Here is a 19,235-nt window from a genome sequence, read left to right as displayed (position 1 = left end):
GAGGTGAATTATTCTCTGCTGATCCATATTATTTAGGATAAATGTCCATGGGACAAAAAATAAAATCCTGAAATATGGGTGGGACTTGCTTTGTTTTTCTGTGGGCAGCTGTAAGTGGTAAATATTAAAATATTGCACTGACTTGTAAGTTTGTTTATTCAGCTGTGTTTCAAAATCAAATGTGTTTTAAATTTGCTCCTGTATTTTTTTTTGAACACATCTGTATATTAAATGGCAATTGGAGGTTTTCAGAAGCATAAGTGCTTCTTGAAAAACCTTTCTTTGCTGGAGGAAAGCCATCATGATCTGGCATTTAGAAGTCAGTGCAGAAATGCAGTTATTCCCAGTCTTAGGGGAGAAGTTTAAAGTGATGAAATTGTAGTGAGGAATATTTATTCTGATCATTCTTTTTCTTAATTTCTGTTGTGGTTGAGTGCTCAAACATTGACACTGATGATGTCATTATTGACCCAGAGAAGCTATAGCCATTCAAACTTACGTCAAACTCTATTATAATTTTTTATTATTTTATGATAAAGTAGCAGCAAATATGGATGGCTTTTAATCAGCTGCTTTCTAACTTTCATATTTGTTGTGCTGCTTCAACTTATAAACTTGTTCTTCATGCATTCACCATCCGTTACAACAAGGTTAGGTGGTAAATACGTAAGGTGGCATATGGCCATGTGGTTAGCAAGGACTAATCTAAATGTTGGCAAATTTCCTGCAAATTGAATATACATATTCATCATTCAAACATACTGATGTATATACATATACATCAACTTACTTATGCATGAGTATTGACCTCCAGTTAGGAGTTGGAAGCATACAAAAACTGATGCTGGTGACAAATGTAGGCATGCATTAAAGAAAGAGCTTGACTCTTTATACCAGAATATCAATTCAAGGAGATGCTCTTGGTTTGTACTATTATGAATGAGAAGTTAGTCTGAATATGTCTGTTCCTAGGGTCACCAGATAACCTTGCATTGTAGTGCAGCTTCAAACTTGCTGTGGTTTTGTGCAGTTACTACTTTGGTCATCTGCTAAGGAAGGTTAAATTGTTGACAATGATCTGTATATGAGAGGAGAAATTAAGTACATCTCAGTTTCAGTGGTTTTAAAAGCTGAAGATACATGAATTTGGGGAGAGGAGGAGATGTATGCTTCCCCTGACATGTACTTCATTAGGAGAAACTACTCTTCTGGGGTTGTTGAAAATTGAGTTCTGTTCCATGTTAAAAAAAAACAGTCAATGTCGGTGAAGAGAGAATCATTTTTCATTTAACAATCTCATTATTAGCTTTCTGGCAACCCCTCCCCCCTCCCTTTTTTTTAAGTTTTGCTGTACGCTAAACCTTTCTCATTATTATTGGAATTTTTTTATTTGATTTCACACACAGTTATTAGCATAACATGATGTGTTTCAGGATTGTCTTGGGGATCATCACAAAGAAGAACATATTAGAGCATCTCGAGCAACTAAAGCAGCACGTCGAACCCTTGGTGATTAGATATATCAGATCTCATAATTAGACACATTAGAAGTCAGGAAGCATGAAACTTGTGAACTGTTCAGTGCTCTTACGACATCAGCTGAACAATGAAATCATCTTGTGCTAAAAATCTGCATTAAAGAAACCATAATACAAAACGATATTTGCAAAATCTATTTGTAGAATTTAAGCTGTTAATACAAATGTACTGTTAGTCACAACATTAAAAGAAAGTAAATGATAGAGATCAAAAACTTCCTGGTGTTTTGCTCCTAAGAACATATAGGTCCATCTGGTTGTTTTGTATTTTGCCAGATGGGAAAGCACACAGCTAGGAGTGTTTTCTCCTTCATACAAATTAAGATTTTCATTTCTCTTTCTGATCTTGAGAGCTTTAAATAGCTGCTAAATAGCAAAGTAAGTATCGTATCTTTTGACAAATCCAAACATGTTTTTAATGTATTATTGTAATATGTAATATTAGGTCTTCCCTGCTAGCCCCGTTATCTACATCATTTTTAAAAAATCCTATTTTTAGTTCTGCACTGTAATGTCCTGCAGTGCTGCTGTTAGCTACAGCAATTAATGTAGTCCTTGATAAAATGTGTACTGATATCCACAGCCACTATACAGCATGCTAGTATTTTTTTATTGTTGACTTCAGAATCTAGATGTTGCTTTAACCAAGATGTTGTGATCTAACCTTAGTTATAAGATAGACTTTGTCTTAATTTGGACATTGGTTGCTCTGCAGTAGTCACATCTCTACTAAACCTACCCACCAAGTTTAGCTGCTTATGTGCAAAACATGCTAATTATATTCTCATTTTATGCTAATATTTCACAAGTATTTCATGCCTCCTTTAATAAGACAAAAGAAAGTGTACTAACCAGAATAACAAGGGCAGCAGCTCATTCATTCTGCTCTTTGCTTCTCCTGTGATATTATCCTTTTGGACAGTTTCACGCTTTTTGATATTACACAGAGTTATAATTTTAACAGCAATTAAGTCCCCATCATAAGAGCACAGTATCTAAATTGTGAAATGAAAACTTGCTTTGTTATCATTTATTTTCTAAAGCCGTAAATGTCAAAAGCTAGTTAACTAAAGACTATTTTGGATACATTTCATGGTCAATACTATGTGCTCTTATGAAGATACTCAGTCTGATCCAGTGGTGTGAGACTGGAAAGATTTTTACAATTTAAAAAAAAAGGTGGGAAGGGGATTTGATTTAACGTTAAGATTTTGGGCCATCAAGTGATTTGTCACTTCTGATGGCTAGGTTGGAACAGGTTCCCTTATGAAATGGAATCAATAGCACTTTTTCATACCTCTTTTTTTCTTTGTCCCTCTTCGTTACTTTTTTGTTGGCATACACCGATCAAAATTTCATTTTTGTAGAAACAAAATGTTAAATAAAATGGTCATGGATTCTACTTGCATTACTTGTATTTCATTAAAATGGACTACAGCTGTCAGAGACGATCCTATCTGATGTCTCAGTATTGCTGTCTTTCAACAAACTGGTGGTTACTCAATATTTAGATTAATAAAATGTTTTTGTTTAAATAAGAAAATCAGGCTGTCGACTTTTGATGTATTCCTGTCAACAAAAAGGACTTGGCTACAGATTTGATCTGTTTTATTATTTTCCTGTATGGATTAATATTGGTGTTCTGTTTACTCTTTTCAGGCGCCTCCTTGGCATTATAACAAAAAAAGATATCCTCCGTCATATGGCCCAGACGGCAAACCAAGACCCCGCCTCAATAATGTTCAACTGAAACCCATAGCTGAGGAGAGAGAGGAAACTGAAGAGGAGGTTCATTTGTTGAATAGCACAACACTTTAGTCTGGGGAATACTTCTAAAATCAGAAAATGAGAGCTGGGTTTTTGCATAACAGTGCTGCTGGAAATCAGGAGTCGGTCTGGGGGAATACGTGGCGAAGAGGAAGGCTGATGGGAGCATAGGAAGGGGAGAGCTGCTGTCCTGCACTGGATGCGTTCCCGTGACGTCAGGTCTGCCATGATAGTGCAGCGAGGAGCCCCGCGAAGAGGCACAATTCTCCAGCCCCAGCCTGGTACTTCAGCATTGAAGAGATGTGTTACTAGTCCCTGTTTCTGGAGGGATCATTCTGAATTGAGCCATCCTATGGAGACTGAAAGGTCTTACCCTTTTTACCATTGAAAACTGTTGTGTTAACTCATGAAATGTATGGTTATTACATGTCACCTTTCTACATTCCAGAAGAGCTTTATTTCTCTCTCTCCTGAGCCGTAACAAAGCATCTTTAAAATTGGTGTGCCCTTTTGAAGCAGTAGTTTCTCATATTGAGATGTACTGTGAGTTACTGAGATTTGATCACAAAAAGGGAGGTTTTCCTTGTGCCATTAAACATGTAGTCTGTACGTCATGAAATGTTTGGGGCAGTACAGATCCACGGCGACAAAAAACAGATTGAACAGGTAATACTTTGCAAGAACCACGTGAGACATCTTCCAGCCCATGTGCTGTGATAAGAGGGGGGAAAAAAAAAAAAGAGTGAAACTGGAGTTTCAGAAAAAAATACTGTTTTTGCTGCAGAAAATATCGATAATGTGACCTGGTCTTATGCAATTTTTGTATTATTGAAAACACTATGATATATACCAATGTTGTGCAGTATAAGGAAAAAATACTGCTACACTAATAGTTAAGAACTGGAACAATTCTGTATACGTGTAACTGGTTTAAAAAAAAAAAAAAAAAAGATTGCATGCTACAACACTGGAAATATCCCCCCCTTCCTTCCCCCTCATAAAATATGAGATCGGTCATTTTTATTTTTATTTTTTCCTCCACAAATGGTGTTTCACTGCTGACACAGTAGGAAGAAATGTAACTTGCACTAAATGTATATTATTTTTCTTGAAGTTTTGCCATTCTTTATTTATATTTTTATGGATTAAAAAAATCTATTAAATACAAATCAGTTAATATCTCACATAACTAATTACCTTTTTAATGTGATTTTATAGTATAATTCATAATCCTCTGCAAGTAATAGAGGATTGGGCAAATGTTTACAACAAAATGAAGGGTTTAAAGAAATGATTTCTTTGTGATCCAACATGCATATAAGATCATTTTCAAACCTAACTTTCACTGCCGTTACCTTGAGATTTACTTTTTTTTTCTTTATTAGAGGATAACTGGAACAGTAATACAAAAAAAATACTATTTAAAAAAACTGCAGGGCTTTAAAAAAATAATAGAAAAGGAGTAACTGTGACTTTCATTTTTCCCCCCCAAGTATATAGAGGAGTAAAAGGTATGGAGCCACAAAAGATGGTCAGGAAGGCAGAATGGAATCCATTACTTGAAACTTTGCCTGGACTTTAAAATCCAGTAACAATGCATGCTTCAGCAGGTTAGCTGACAGATCCCTAACATCTCTACTCTTTCAGTCACCAGATTGATTTGTTTCATGTTCACTGAAGGGGGGAAAAAAACAAAAAACAAAAACACTACCACTAACCAGCCATGCAGAGAAAAAGGTAATATGCCATAATATAAAACTAAAATAGGGAGGAAAAAATTAAGAAATACAGCTAAGAAAATCACACTTGATAATTTGGGTTTTGATTAAAATTTCTTTCTATTGATAATTGTGCCCACAAGACTGCAAAAATATAAATGATGAACTTTTATATACAATTACAGGCATCTCTGAGGCGTTCATTGCAAGGTACTCAGCATGGTTTTATCTTCAAGTATGATTAACATGCACAAATTACTGGGACTACTGTCAAGCTCCAAAATACTGCCTGTGCTATGCTATTTTTTACCTACTGAAGTATAAAATGGCTATTTGTTCTTTTTCATCTCTTGCAGCAACTTGAAACAGTAGAAATACTCCCCCATAGTGCCCAGTGGGCCTGTTGTGATCAGTCCCCATTTTAAAAACTAGTTTGGAATTGAATCAAGCAGGGAATCAAGCAATGTTAAAACTGCAGTTTTGCAAAAACTAGTTTTATTCTTCCAAGTGAAGTCAATGCTAGTGGTTCAAAATTTGTTCTGTTACACAGTGTAAGTTTGAGGAAACTTTTACAAAGAACAGCATTTGGCCCACTTACAGAAGGCAGCTCTGGAAGTTGCCTGTAATGCTGATTTCCGTTGTCTGAAATCTGTTTCTATAGTGGGATAATATGAAGGCGCTCCATGTATACAGATTGCTTTAAATCAGTTTGATGCCTCTGCCATTTCTGCTGTTCTCATGATAAAACACTGTTGTGTGTGTATTGTATGAATTTACACCTGATTCTGCAGACTGCTCTGTCTGAATTAAAATATAATGAACCCCCCTGTTGTGTTTTAAAATTTCGGTATAGAACCCAAGTGCTGCATATATATTGTGCATCGCTGTTTACTGTTCTTAGCTGCTTTCCCTGTTGACATTTAAAACATCTTCTGGTAAACATACATTAGAAATTCTGTTACTACTGTATGTGTGCCTGTGCTGTTCAACAAAAGTTTTCTTTTCTAATGTAAAACTTCCAGCGCCTTACTCAAGTTACTAATTTGAAAAAAATGTGGTGGATGGGAGGGGGGAAGTGTCAGCATTTTTTTTTAAACAGTTCAGTTACTGGTTCATGAAGAATGCATAATTTGTTAATCTGTGATATTGCCTAGAGCTGTATTTAATATTGATCTTAATGTTTTTATTTATGATAGTGTGGTAGAGCTGCATATCATTACAGTAAAAATTCTAATTACTGTGATGATTTAATCATAAACATTAAAAATTTCTGTATGATCATTTATTGTTCTGACTTTAATTCTGTATTTCCTGAGACGATATCTGTGATTTTTTTTTTTTTGTATTTATTTCCCTGAAAGACTATTAACATCTAGGAATTTTACATATAGAATGTAGATTTAAAAAAAAAAAAAAAAAAGATGGAAGTTTAGGGAAAATGCAGTCTGTGTATTGCCTAGGCTGTAATTAGGTAACAGACCAACACTATGTATTTTCTGAAATGGCTACCTTAAAATTTGTTCAATGCTGTAGAGTAGTTGGGCTTTGTGATTTATTTTTTTTTTTTAAAGTGGATCATGCTTTTGCTTTCTAACAGCCAGAATTATAGTTTACTGAAATACATTTTTAGCATCTCTTCAATTTGAAAAAAACATCATTGTAGGATTAAGTTAGACATCTTTTGATAACGTATGGACAGCGTATCCATTTCAGCGATGTTTTTTTCTGTTAGTGTTAGCAGTTTTTCTACTCAATTAGAGGTTCACTGAGAAAGCTAGAAAACCCATACCCAGGTCTTCGCTTTCTACATTGTTATTAAGTATGAACTTAAATCTGCAAAAAAATAGTATTTCTTTTTTGTTAATGCCCTATAAATCGTACAAGTTATTTGAAAGTCTCTTTTGTTTGGAATTTTAAAAATAAAGGGCAAGAGAGACCATCTGAATCTTCAAAAAAGTGCCTCTATTCTGTATGTGCAAAATGTAGAATTCTGGGCCTACGAAAGAGTCCATGTATGCTTGCATTTATGCTTGAATAAACGCAAGGCTTGTGTGCTGACTAAAGGGGAAAAAAAAGATTTTTGTCAAATTTACGAAAGTAGATGTAGCTTATGTAGCTTCAAGTTGAAATACGCTTCTGTAGTATTTGAACTCACACTGAATTGTGAGATAATTTGTTTTGGGAGGGACAGTTAGAGGTTCAAGCCTTTGATTTAAAAAAAAAAAAAAAAAAAAAAAGTGATAGCTCTGAAGGTAGATCATGTTGCCAGGGACCAATGATCTTCATTGGTAAGAATATCATCATTAGTCATGACATGTGAACTACCACAGAAGTCAGATCACTCCATCGTGGCTAGCTTGTGGAGTAGGACAGTGATATTTTTCATTGCTTTTCGGACTGTTACTTCAAAGAACAAAACTTTAACCCCCGTAAAGGGGGAGAAGAGCAATGGAACAATTGAGTTCATGGGACACACTTCAGGTAATGTGTGCTGTTGGTTAAAAATCACCAAGAGATAGGAGGTTGAATTTTGAGTAATATTCCAAGGGGGTGTACAGAAGCTGCTTACTTAGTATGTGTATTAAAGCTGCTTTTCTTCGGTGATGCTAAAGCTCCAATGAAAACCTAGAGTGCTGACCCTTCTGCTGTTAGTGCTGCTGGGTTTTTAATCGTTTCAGAGGTGAGTACGCTACTTTATTCGGTATAGCCCAGCTGCAGCCCTGCCACCAGCTGCTCCCTTCTAGGCAGCCGCAGGCAGCGCACAGCTGTTAAGCAGAGCTCAGCAAAAGGCCTGCCCATCCCTGGCCCATCACGGCTGTGCACACACGCACTGCCTGGCTGTGCACACACGCACTGCCTGGCTCCTGGCCGCTGCTGCCTGGGCACGTGCGCAGAGGGCACCGCGGGGCTGGCAAGGACCTGTGACACCCACCAGACATCAAGCTCAGAGAAGTGTCTTGTTACTTAGAAAAAGCTTTACTGACCATACAGGACACATTTCCATACAAAACACAAACAAAACAGGAAACCCCCACCTGAACAACAAAGGAACAGCCATGTTAACAGGTTGCTGCTCCCATGCCCTGCAGGCTTCTGCTCTGCTCACAGGGCAAGCTGATCCACGTTGTCTTCCCTCCTGTTTGCCAGGTGCGACTGGATAATCTCCGCAAAGAGGTTCCTCTTCAGCAGGCTGTAAGCAAGAGGCAGCAGCTGACCCACAGTCTTGTGAAAGTACTGTAAACAAGAGAAAAAATAAGAAAACCGTTGTTCAGTGGTTACACAGGGAGCCCATGGCCTAACTCTTAAGCTTTACCAGATTCAAATGCCTTTCCCTACCACACCTCAGAAGCACTGTGCACACTTGCACTATACTTGTGTAGGCACAGTAAGGACAGACTGCATTTCCTGAACTACTGCTCAAGTTGCAGGGGGATAAAAAGAGAAGCGTGCGTACCATGGCATATACTGCAGTTTGAAGCGTACTGCTATTATGGTAATATCCATGCATAGAAGTCTGAACCAGTTACTTAGCCTTGGGCTCAGCTGCACAGGAGCCTGGCCTAACCTGTCTACATGTGAGATTAAAAGGAAACACAAGCTGTTCCTTTTCTAGGCTGGGGGAGGAAAAGATGATAATTGGTTTTACTTCAGCTGTACAAAAAATAGCCACGGCTAGAACATGCAGTTGTCCTATCATATTCCCTCCCCTAGAATCTGAGAAAATAACCATTTAAAGCATATAAAAACATATTAAATGTATTTAAATCAGAACATTTTTAGCATGTTATGTTTACTGTGCATGTAAACCCACTACACCTCTTATAATAAAGATTAAAAGGTTAAGCTGTTTTCTGTTTCTTGGGTTATGGTTCAAACAACAGCATTTATTCCGGCTCTGTAAGCCATGTGATAGGTAGGATCTAGTCAGAATTGGAAAGCAGCGGAGAATATCTACAGATAGCAAATTCATGATCTCAGCATTTTTGCTCATCACATCACTTACTTGGATAAATTGTGTTGTTAGCATGCAAAACCATTGTTTTCCCCTTCTGTTAACACAGAAGTTGAAAGTTTCTATTTTCAGAAAATCACAGCTACAAAATTACAGCTGTTTCAAAATAGAGGATAGTTTAAGGATGTAATTGCAAGAGTTCATTAGTGACTAGTCTCACATCGCTGTAAGCATGAAGAAAGAAAGGGTTTTCTGCCTCTCCCTCCTTGGCCAATTTGAACAAATTCCTTCACTGCCCTGCTGCACATAGGGAGGAATTAAGCAGCTGCAACAGTATAGTCACATATGCAAGGGTGTTAAATGAGCAGAAAATCAGAGGATAATATACCACAGATTCTGCTGTGCTGTGGGGGACTTACGGGCAGGGTAGTTAGTCACACATTAATAATTTATCAGGGCACAGGCTGAGTACTGAATTTTACTTTGTTTCTGTGAATAATTATTTTAATACGTTTTTGAGTTAAAGTTCAGAAAGTCACTTAGCCAAAGTTATTTTTACTAAGAGAAGCTTTTACATGAGTGTTCTCAGAGCCATCCATATCACATTTATAATGAAACTGCTATTTTAAGTTCATTTCTGAGCCTAGATTTATTATAGATGTGACACTTTTCAGCGATAGGGCCATGGTATCTTTACATATGATTAAACGCTATTAAGTCAATCACCTTACTTACGAAATTCTTTGTTAAAAAAAACAATTAGAGAAATTTAGGTGTTTACAAATGCAGTTAGCTAGTGGGAAGTCTTTTGTGCACCATACAGGAAGTGTACACAAGCAACTGATCCAGGATTGTTTTTTCCCCTGCTCTAGGGTTGTTTCAGGGATGGGTCAGTTTTTTGATCTGGTCAAACATGAGTACTTATGCCAGTACAGGTAATAAGAAAGGAGACAGGATAGATAGATAGGAGGCTACAGATAATCAGTATATCTAGACTAAACGCTGCATGTTTAGGAGGCTAGTGAAGACTCATTGTTTATGTACACCAAATCACAAGTGCTAAATGCTATTTAAATGCTTCTGGGGTGCAGGATTATGCTGCCATACAAGGAATTTAAATACAGAATGCTGTCATGAATACAATTATGTTATTAAAGTTTCCACAGATTAAGAATACTCTTGTAGTCTTGCTTCACAGGAGATTCCCTAGTGATGAAAGTTTGAGTTAGGAAATAAAGTTCCAAGACACAGAACAATTCCTGGTCCATACATAAAATAACACATAGTTTGTGAAATGAGTGTTGTAGTACTCACATGTGATCCATAGCAAAACAGATCCATGCCCAGTTCATATCCCATTCCGTAATCACATTCATCATTAGCAAACTGGACGAAAGTAAGCATTTCTTGAATGGGGGCAAAAGCTTTCAGTCTCTGATCGTCAGTAGGAGCATCAACAATGGCCTTACAAATTTTTTTAAGATTAGCTGCAACAGTGAAAGCAGAATTATTTAAATGTTTACGTAAAAGAAATTTAATACTGCACTAAAGCTGTTTGTTCCAAAGTTGTACTGCATGTGCCACGCTTGCGTGAAGACTGAGAAGATGCAGCCTGAGCTACTGATGAAATGGCTTCTCCCTTTCCTTGGCAGCTTATTCCTACCTCACACCCATTCATCTCAATTCCCTGTATAGGGACAAGCACTCATGTGGGAATCTTCAGCAAGGAGCTGATTAAGGTTAGAACAACACCAGGGAAAGAGAGGGAAAATAATAAATAAACCCACAAATCCCTGACTGTAGATCAGTTCTTTCGAAGATCTTTGGATCAGTTCTTTTCTTTAGGTGACCCTGCTGAGCAAGGGGTCAGACCAGATGATCTGCAGAGGTCCCTTCCAACCTCAACAATTCTGTGATTCTCTGGATCTACTTATCACACGACTGCAGAAATACTTGTACCAATACAGAAGAAAGTAGTCTACACTACTACTTTAGAAAGTATTATTTCAGATTTAGCGTTTTTCACCAGTTCTCAACCAGTTTATTTAAAGAAAATACTTAGAGCTTAAGTGTGATTATTAAGACTCTTGCTCTTCACTGCACTGCTATTTTTCAAGTGAAAATAAGAATACAACTTTTTTGCCAGAGTACACATGTAATTGCAGATTTTTTACTTAAAAAAAAAAAAAAGCAGAAGAATATAGTAAACAAGATCTTTACCATTTGTTTCTGGAAGTTCTCTATATCCAACATCATTTTTGTCTACAGGAACAACAAGGCCTGCTCCATGGAAAGTTTTGGTCACCACCTAAGTAAAGAACCAGAAAACTGAAACCAGTACTGTGAGACAGTAGTGTATGACATAAAACAACTCACTTCACTAAAAAACATTAGCACTTGACTCCTAGTGGTCAAATCAAGTGTAACATCCAGGTTCAAGGACACTAATTTTGTTTTAAAGTGTACAGCAGTTATTCTTGTCAAGATGTTTTTAAGTATCGAAGCTTAAAATAACTGGAAACTCCACTACAATGAAATTCTGATTTGTAGAAATCACTACAGTTACTTGTGTAGTGCTGTGCTATATTTGTTCAATCAGCTAGTGCCATAATCTGGTTTTGATACACATAGGCAGAAAAACACTGTTACTGATTCATATAATGCTTAGTGTTTCCAACAGATCCAACCCAACTGTTTACATGGATCTTCACTATAAAACAGCTTTGTCCATGTTTCTCTTCTGGTACCATTACCTTTTTAGACTATTTGCCCTGCTTTTTGATTTAATCCTATTACTTGGAACACATATTAATATTTTCTCTCCTGAAGTTTTATCTAGAGAGCTGATGAGCTCCAGACATTCTTAAATGCAGGCTTCTCTGCAGAACAGAAGGGGAAGAGAGACAAGGGAAGGAAGGAAAAAATCAAGCTAAGTCAATGGAAAGAGTTTAACAGAACTAGTTCTTTCTAGTGGATCAAGAGTCATACTTTCTTATCTCTCTGTTTCATCTTCATAGTTTTCTGTTCAAGTGAAAAACCCAGTTCTTTTGCTCTTCTTGTTAGTTTTTCATCAATGTCTTTCAGAATAGCATTTTTCTTTCTATCAGTCACTTCCTTAAGTTTATTTGACAAAAATAATCTGTAAACAGAAGAAACACGTCTTAAAAGAGCTTACTGTAAAACAAACAAACAAAAATACAGCCTTCTAATCATTAAACCTCCAAATCTTATAATGAAGATTAGCAATCATAGGTTTATTTATACACCTGAATACTTAAGTAGTCTAAGTCTCTCCCTCTGTTCCCTCCCCCACTAAAACTGGCACAGACAGCATTCTAGCATTTCCTATCTGTGTTTGCCTTACAATATGTTTATGCAATCTGCAGGTGCTGAAGATTCACATGAACTCAGTAGCTGTACGTTTTTCTGTCTTAACAATGCAATTTGCTATTTCAGAGCCTTATTCACTGTCTGTAATCCAATCCACACATCACACATATGCAACTGTTTCATCACAATGTTTTCAAAACAAACATCATTGGTTATTCCGCACTAGACAAGGGTGCTTTGCAGGAGGGTTTCATCAGTATGCTTTCTACTTACTAACATGCATCCGTCCTTAGAAAGCTTTCAGTTTTTAACTGACAGATCGTAAAATACGAGAATCCATACTTCTGTCGTGTATGTTGATTACACAGGAGCATGTAAGGCTTCATGGATCATCCTGAGTTACATATCAGTATAAATGTTATCCTATTCCAGGTCAGCAATGGTACTCTCACAGTTAAATATTATGTATAAAAATAATGTATTTATACATAGGCAAGAACAAGAGCTGTTAACAAGATGACAATGTTAACAAGATGATTAACAATGAGTAACAAGATGTTACTCATTTAGTAAGATGCTTAATTTCCTTCACCATTGTTTAATATGCCCTTTCTATAGTCATCCCAATAAGAAGTACCATGTTTGTCTTTTATAGTTGTTTTTGCCAACACTTTTATGTTCTTTGCTATGGAAATATGGGAATTCTTTCAAAATACCAAGTGGGCATTTGATATGAAGAGACCATCCCTTTAGTCTTTTCAACAAAAGTAAAGAATCAAATAATTAACACTTGCTTATTTTACTTCTAAATGGAAAATGCTTTCAAGAAGCCTGCAGAAGCTTTTACAGAGTACCTTAAAACTTGCTAGCAGTAGTAGGAAATACATGAGACTTTCTCAAGAAGCAAAGAAACAAAGATGCTTAAGATAGCTGAATTATCCCACATCACATCCACTGATCTATAGTTTCTCTTCTATGCTACTTTTTATAAATAAAAGTATGTATGAATCTTACTTGACTGCAGCAAATACATTATCACCAACTTGTGAAATCACACAGCTCTTCTTAGCTTCATTTGCACCAACCCACACTGGCAGTTCATCCGGCACATCCCTATTTATGGAAAAGTACATACAAATAGTCAGGTTGTGCCCATTTCTCCTCTCTCAAAGTGAACTTAGTTTGCTGCCTCACCATGCTGCCATCTTCAGAAAATCAGCAAAGGAATCCCTAGAGCTAAAGCACTATAACCTTACAGCATGGTTGTGAAAGGAGCTTTTGTCAATACAGGCAGAGAGAATAGAGGTTCCCCTTATTTCATAAAGCTTGGCTTTTTATTCAAAGCATTATGGCGAGAGTTAAAGATGAATAAGGTTAAGTTGCTTGGGGTGGGAGGAGGCTAATAAGTATCTAAATCTAGTCTTCAGCTGCACTGTCTTTTATTAAAGACATCAACCCACATATTAATATCCCATTACAAAAGGAAAAAATTCTCTCACAAGATGATAGCGCACAGCTCTCAAATCCTGTCTCATCAGAAATAGGGAGGAGAATATTGTACACAATTACATTACAGCAAGAGCCTGTTTAATTAAAATACCTGAAATATCCCATGTGATACTGTGTTTTGCCATCCCCAGCAATTATAGTCTGGAATTCTGGAGGATCATAGAAAAATCTCCAGTGAAGATTGAAATCTAGGTCTGTTGATTTTACTTTTTTGTGTTTTCCAGCAAGAATATCATATGGTCCAACCAGTTTAAGTCCAACACTTGACACAAGTGCATCTGAAAAGCAAAAGTATGAATTGTTTCACCTTTTGGTGAGCGCATATCTAAAACCATGAAGTTCGCACTACACAATATCCTAACTTTCACATATTTATCAGTCAGGTTATCAGAAACCTCCATAAAATTAAGGAGTCAAACATGCTGTTTACCAGAAAGTGAAAGCTGAGAGAGTCTTTTATTTAGGTAAGTTTCATTCAAGAGTTAGGTTGTTAAACTTTTCATATGAAACTGCTTTTTATATATTTTTATTCAAAAACTCTACTTCGAAACAGTAATTTCTTGATGATTCAGGAATACCTTATATAACATCCTGAGCAAGTAATTTTTTTGAGAAGTTGAAGCTTGGGTTGATATGATTGAACTTTAATTCTATTTCGACTTTTGAATATACTTGTAAGAAGGGCATATTTAAATGGACATTTAGTCCCTTTGCATTGTATGATTAAAAAAAAATAACTACTTCAGAAAGCTTGAAGGGGATTACCATCTCCATGAATATCTCTAGAATTCTTGTTACACTCTTGGTAGTAGTATCCTGCATTTCAACTGAAAACTGAAGCAGCACTAGAATGAATCTTAACTTCCTGTTTGGCTATGTTTAGGCAATTCCTGAGAGTGAAAGTTAAAACAGGTTAACTCCCTTCCCTGTGCCCCCCTCCCAAGTCACACACAAAAACCAAAAACCCACCACTCGGTTTCTCGGAATCTAGCTCCTCACAAAACTTCCAAAACTGGTAGAAGTCTTCAGGCAGTCGAAGCTGGTAACATGTTTCCGCTTCTTGACGAAGATGATCAGGGATATCAGCCTGATCTGACCTTCTCTTTTTGACATCTCCATTTTTTTCACACTGCAGGTAGAAAGCAATTAACTGAACATTTGTTTATCAAGTTCACAGCACGTTATTTAAAGCAGCATATTTACAGACTACAGCACCCTGGGACAGAGCCCTTCACAGAGGCGTCATCTGAGGCAAGTCCTCAGAGCGCACGGAAGCGCCCAGCGCTCCTCTGAGCAGAACAAGCCTACGGGACTCACGGAAGCACTTCCCGGCCGACCAAGCGAAGGACTGAACGGAGCTCTGGGCTACTTCAGAACGACTATTTCCGATCACAGAGCAGCTCGCCTCGCGCTTTACAGACTCCCCAAACGGTGCCCCTACTCGTTGGTCAGACTTGTACCACGCCTGATGAAGCGACGCATCAGGAATCCTCCAAACCTCTGACTGCCTGAACTACTCTGCCAACCCCCCTCACCCCCCCCCCCAAAAAAAAAAAAAAAAAAAAAAAAAAAAAAAAAAAGGAGTCATTTTAAAGTAATAAAACGCCAGTTTCTCGTCAGGACCGTACTCCGAGGCGAGCATCTCCGCCCACGCAGCCGGAGGAGCGCACGCCGGCACCTCGCTCCCGAGCCCAGAGCCGCCTCAGGCCACGGCCGTGCGCGGCCGCCCCGGCTTCCCCCCGCCCCGCCCGGCCCGGCCTCGCGCACGCCAACGGCCACCTGCTCCGGGCCCGCGTCCCCGCCGCGGGGCCGCCGCTTCCCGCCACCTGTCATGTTTCCGCGGGCCGCAGCCCGCCCGCCCCCGCGCGCGCGCTTCCGAGGTCGCGCCCCGCTACGTCAGCGCGCAGCGAGGCCCGGCCGCCGTGCGCGTGCCTTGCCCCGCCCCGCGCGCGCTGCGGGGGGCGGCGGCCGTTAAACGGCGGGCTGGCGGCGGCGGCGGCTCCCCACAGGGAGGTGTGGAAAGGGCGCGGCGAGCGCGAGCGCCGCTCCCTGCGAGCCGGAGATACCGCGAAGCGGCTGGGAACAGCTGCCCCGTAGTGAAAACGTGAGGGAGCCGAGACAGGACAGGTAGCGAGCTCGCCCAGGGAGGGGAGAGGCGAGGCGAGGCGTCCCGCAGGGTCCCGGCCCGGGTGACAGCAGCCGGCCCCTTCCTCTAAGGGCATGGAGGCCCTGCCAGGAGGGGCACCGCGTCTTCCTTTTCACCAGGAGATGCCTGGTGTCAGCGAATAAGCATTTTTGGAAGCGCAGAGCCTGATTCTGCGTCTGGGCATCAGCTCATGAGCCAGCCTGCTCTGGTGCTGGTTGGCCAGAGTGGGAATGATTAGAGGAGGAGGCAGGAGGAAAGAGGGATAACTATACCTTGTAGCTGTATTAATTCCAGGCTAGAGCAAGAGACTTTTCTGAAGTGAGGAGTGGGGATGGAGTGAACAGGAAGATAATGAATGCAGTTAACTCTTGATTGCTAGTCCATCTGTAGGTACAGCTAGATGCTAGAGAGTAGCTATGACGGTTAAAGCCATTTTCCCACCTCACTAGTAGTTGGTAGCTCAGCGTGGGACTGCCTGTATACTTTTGAGGCTGTAGTCTTCTATTTTGTACCCTGATTACACATGTGCAAATTCTTGTAATAGAAGTTAGTCTCCCTTTCCCAACATTCCGCTCTAAAGAAAAGACTACATTTAATTCAGATAAATACTTCAGGTGTAAATTCGTATCAGAGAAGGAATGACAGTAATTTTCAATACGTAGGACTCTAAAGCCTCTGCTTTAGCATTTGGCAGCTACCAGTAATGCAAAAATATCATCACATTGTTCTCTTGATTCTTTCACTGGAAGAAAAGCTGTTTCACATACAGTAAATGGAACACATACTTCAGTTACAGAAGACTGCATCATATTATACAACTTCCACTCATTTCAGTATATTGCCAGAAGATATTTGCTTTGCACAGAAGGAAAGCCTAAAAAACCCCAATACAACCACACAGGGAAGAGGAAGGAAGCTGCTAATGTCTAAGCATTCAGTTATCTGAGTTATTGGAACATACATTGGTTCTTTTTCTAGAAGCACAATGTGGTAATTAACCACAGAAATTCTTACTGTATGCAGGAAAAAATATATATGGCATAAATTTATTTATTTATTTTTTTAATCCTCCTGCAACCTATTAAAGCTGTAAGTATGTTATGGTACAGTTTATCAGGTCAAGTCCTGGAATATGCCTCAGTCCCTTTCATCCACATCTGCCAGTGACAGATCAGTAAAAGCAATGCATAGCTAACAGAAGCTTGATATGAGACTTCAGTTTTATAAAGTTTTTATGGAATGTGAAAGGCCATTACAAAATTTGACCTCCTTTACAAAGAGGTCAATTTAAAGTTGCAGTATTAATCTTAGTTTCACCACTTCCTTTTTTTTTTTTTTTTTTTTTTTCTGTTTAATGACTGAAGATTTTGACATAGTGTGAAAGTTGCATTTGCAGCATTTGTTGTTAACATTTAGGGACTATGTTATGGGGAGCGCTATGTTCATGATGTTGCTTCCTGTCCATAACAGTAGCTACTAGCAGGAACTTCGTAGAAACCATGGACAGATTCCAGGTAGATGTAGGATAATATGTGACATAATGTTTCTTCCTTCAGTTGAAGAAATTACTGTTTAAGTCAGTATTAAACATAGCTTGCGAAACTCCTGTACACATTAGGAAGGAGTATTAAATTACAAATTTGAACCTTATCTGAGAGACATTGTTTCATAAATACCTAATAGCCTCCGGTTAAGCTGAAACAAGGCACGAATGCTCACTAAGGAACTATGAACCTCATTTTCTTCCTGAGAAGTGTGAGGAACATTGCCCTGAGGTTTCCTTGGGGGTATATGCTTTTTAATAATAGACTCACTATCACTCCATAATCTCTAGTATGCCAGATCTTAATCTTATCTGAGGCTAGATAAATAGTACCTGAAGGAATGACATTTTCTCAGTGGCCTGATGGGACTGATTCTCTGATGACTTAGATTCTTAATTCTCAAGAGAATAAGGGCCTACCTTTCTCACCCCATATCATGCTTACATCACTTACCTGAATTCTAACCTTATATAGAGAACTGATTCAGTGACATGAAAGGTACTGATATTTGCTACTTCAGCATTGAAACTAGCAAATGAATACTAAGTTCTGCCACCATTCCTATTTCAGGATCAGCTTTTTTCCTATTGCAAGATGATGTTAATTCCTTGATTAACCTCACCTCCAAGCCTGTAACTTTGCAGGTGTTTATCAAGCCCTTTGCTCCTCTTTTTTTTTTAAAGCTAAAAGAAACCATTCACATAGCCATTTGCAGTTCAACAAGTAGAATTTTAATAAGGCAAATACTAAAGCAACAAAGATAGCTGAAGAATGGCTCATAATTTAATCGTGCCATGTGATAGTCTTCTGTTACAAAACAAGTAAATGAAATCAGTATGAAAGCTTCTACCTTCAGTGTCAGTCATGAAGAAAGGAATACCTTTGCAGAGATGGAGGGAAAACTTTGAAAACTGTTCAGAGATTGACATTTGCCTCTTACAGTATTTCACCTTCTGACACTGAGCAGTGTGAGGTGACGTTCTGATCAGCTCATTTTAGGTGAGCCAGTATTTCATAAAGCAAAGCTGGAAAAAATGTAAGTTAGCTAGAAAAATACTTCTGCTGTGGTACAGTGTCACTATTCATACTAGGCTTTTAAGAGCCTAGCCTGAAGAGCCCTTTTACCACTTAACTGAAGATAAAGCTCTTAGAGGTGTATGGATCTGTTGATTTCTCATTCTTTTCTCTATACAACTTAAAGTCTTTGAGACAACCCCTCTTCTAAAATAGCCTGCAGTTCAGTGATACTCTGGAGTCGAACGGGACATAGACTCCAGAAGGAGAACTTCTAATAAGCCCTCTCCAGCTGAAAAGCCTTAGTCTCTCACACTTACCAAGCAGGTGCCCCAGCCACTTAATTATTGTGCAAGATTAACAGCATTTGGCCATATTTAAATTTTTTTTTAAAAAAAGAAAAGAATAAAGAAAGAATGGCTATTTTGTGTAATTCATCATGCTTTATATAGATTTTCCAAGTAATTTTAGAGTGAGTGCCTCATGAGAAATAAGTAATGAAATGCCCAGTTACCTGATCCTATCCTATCAGGCTTAAGGAATCAAGCAGCTTAGTTCCATCAAGATCGTGGTTATGTGTGGAAACCTGACTTCACGTGACTGCTTAGTTAGAAGGGGCATTTCTGACGTTAGGTGTATCAAGTGCAGGTGGCAGCTGAAAAAGAGTTTTTCAAAACAGTTTTGGGCCAACATACAAACTTTAGATTGGTTCAGCTC

General features: G+C 38.6%; 2 protein-coding genes across 7 annotated transcripts in view; one reads left to right on the top strand and one right to left on the bottom strand.

Moving 5' to 3' along the window:
* The window catches only part of CLCN3 (chloride voltage-gated channel 3), a 64,953-nt gene extending 58,649 nt beyond the window's left edge, over nucleotides 1-6,304 (top strand). For 2 of the 6 annotated variants that reach the window (XM_062573771.1, XM_062573773.1), the window contains one exon: nucleotides 3,198-6,304. In XM_062573771.1, coding sequence (XP_062429755.1) covers nucleotides 3,198-3,288 — 91 coding nt within the window. In that variant the 3' untranslated portion in view covers nucleotides 3,289-6,304. Of the gene's footprint in view, nucleotides 1-1,433; nucleotides 1,738-3,197 lie in introns of those variants that run through there. The other 4 variants (XM_062573769.1, XM_062573770.1, XM_062573774.1 and 1 more) reach the window with 3 other exon arrangements.
* Nucleotides 6,305-7,980: 1,676 nt separating this feature from the next.
* On the bottom strand, nucleotides 7,981-15,674 carry LOC134139905 (histone PARylation factor 1). Its single transcript, XM_062574691.1, has 8 exons — nucleotides 15,594-15,674; nucleotides 14,784-14,943; nucleotides 13,906-14,092; nucleotides 13,320-13,418; nucleotides 11,964-12,114; nucleotides 11,196-11,283; nucleotides 10,290-10,462; nucleotides 7,981-8,257 (listed from the first exon to the last, which is right to left on the bottom strand). The coding sequence occupies exons 1-8, from the start codon at nucleotides 15,645-15,647 to the stop codon at nucleotides 8,126-8,128; spliced, it is 1,044 nt and encodes a 347-aa protein (XP_062430675.1). The 5' UTR covers nucleotides 15,648-15,674; the 3' UTR covers nucleotides 7,981-8,125.
* Nucleotides 15,675-19,235: the final 3,561 nt, after the last annotated feature.

Source organism: Rhea pennata, chromosome 4 (assembly GCF_028389875.1).
Source record: "Rhea pennata isolate bPtePen1 chromosome 4, bPtePen1.pri, whole genome shotgun sequence".
NCBI lineage: Eukaryota > Metazoa > Chordata > Aves > Rheiformes > Rheidae > Rhea > Rhea pennata.
Note: the sequence above shows the minus strand (reverse complement) of the source record. Positions and strands in the feature narration are given on the sequence as shown.

Bases quoted from the DNA above. Each gene is read 5' to 3' on its own strand.
- LOC134139905 (XM_062574691.1), bottom strand. From the start codon at position 15,647: ATGACAGGTGGCGGGAAGCGGCGGCCCCGCGGCGGGGACGCGGGCCCG. The intron at 14,944-15,593 runs GTGGCCGTTGGC...TTCTACCTGCAG, and splicing joins GGGACGCGGGCCCGGAGCAG to TGTGAAAAAAATGGAGATGT. The intron at 10,463-11,195 runs GTAAAGATCTTG...TCACTGTTGCAG, and splicing joins AGAACTTCCAGAAACAAATG to CTAATCTTAAAAAAATTTGT.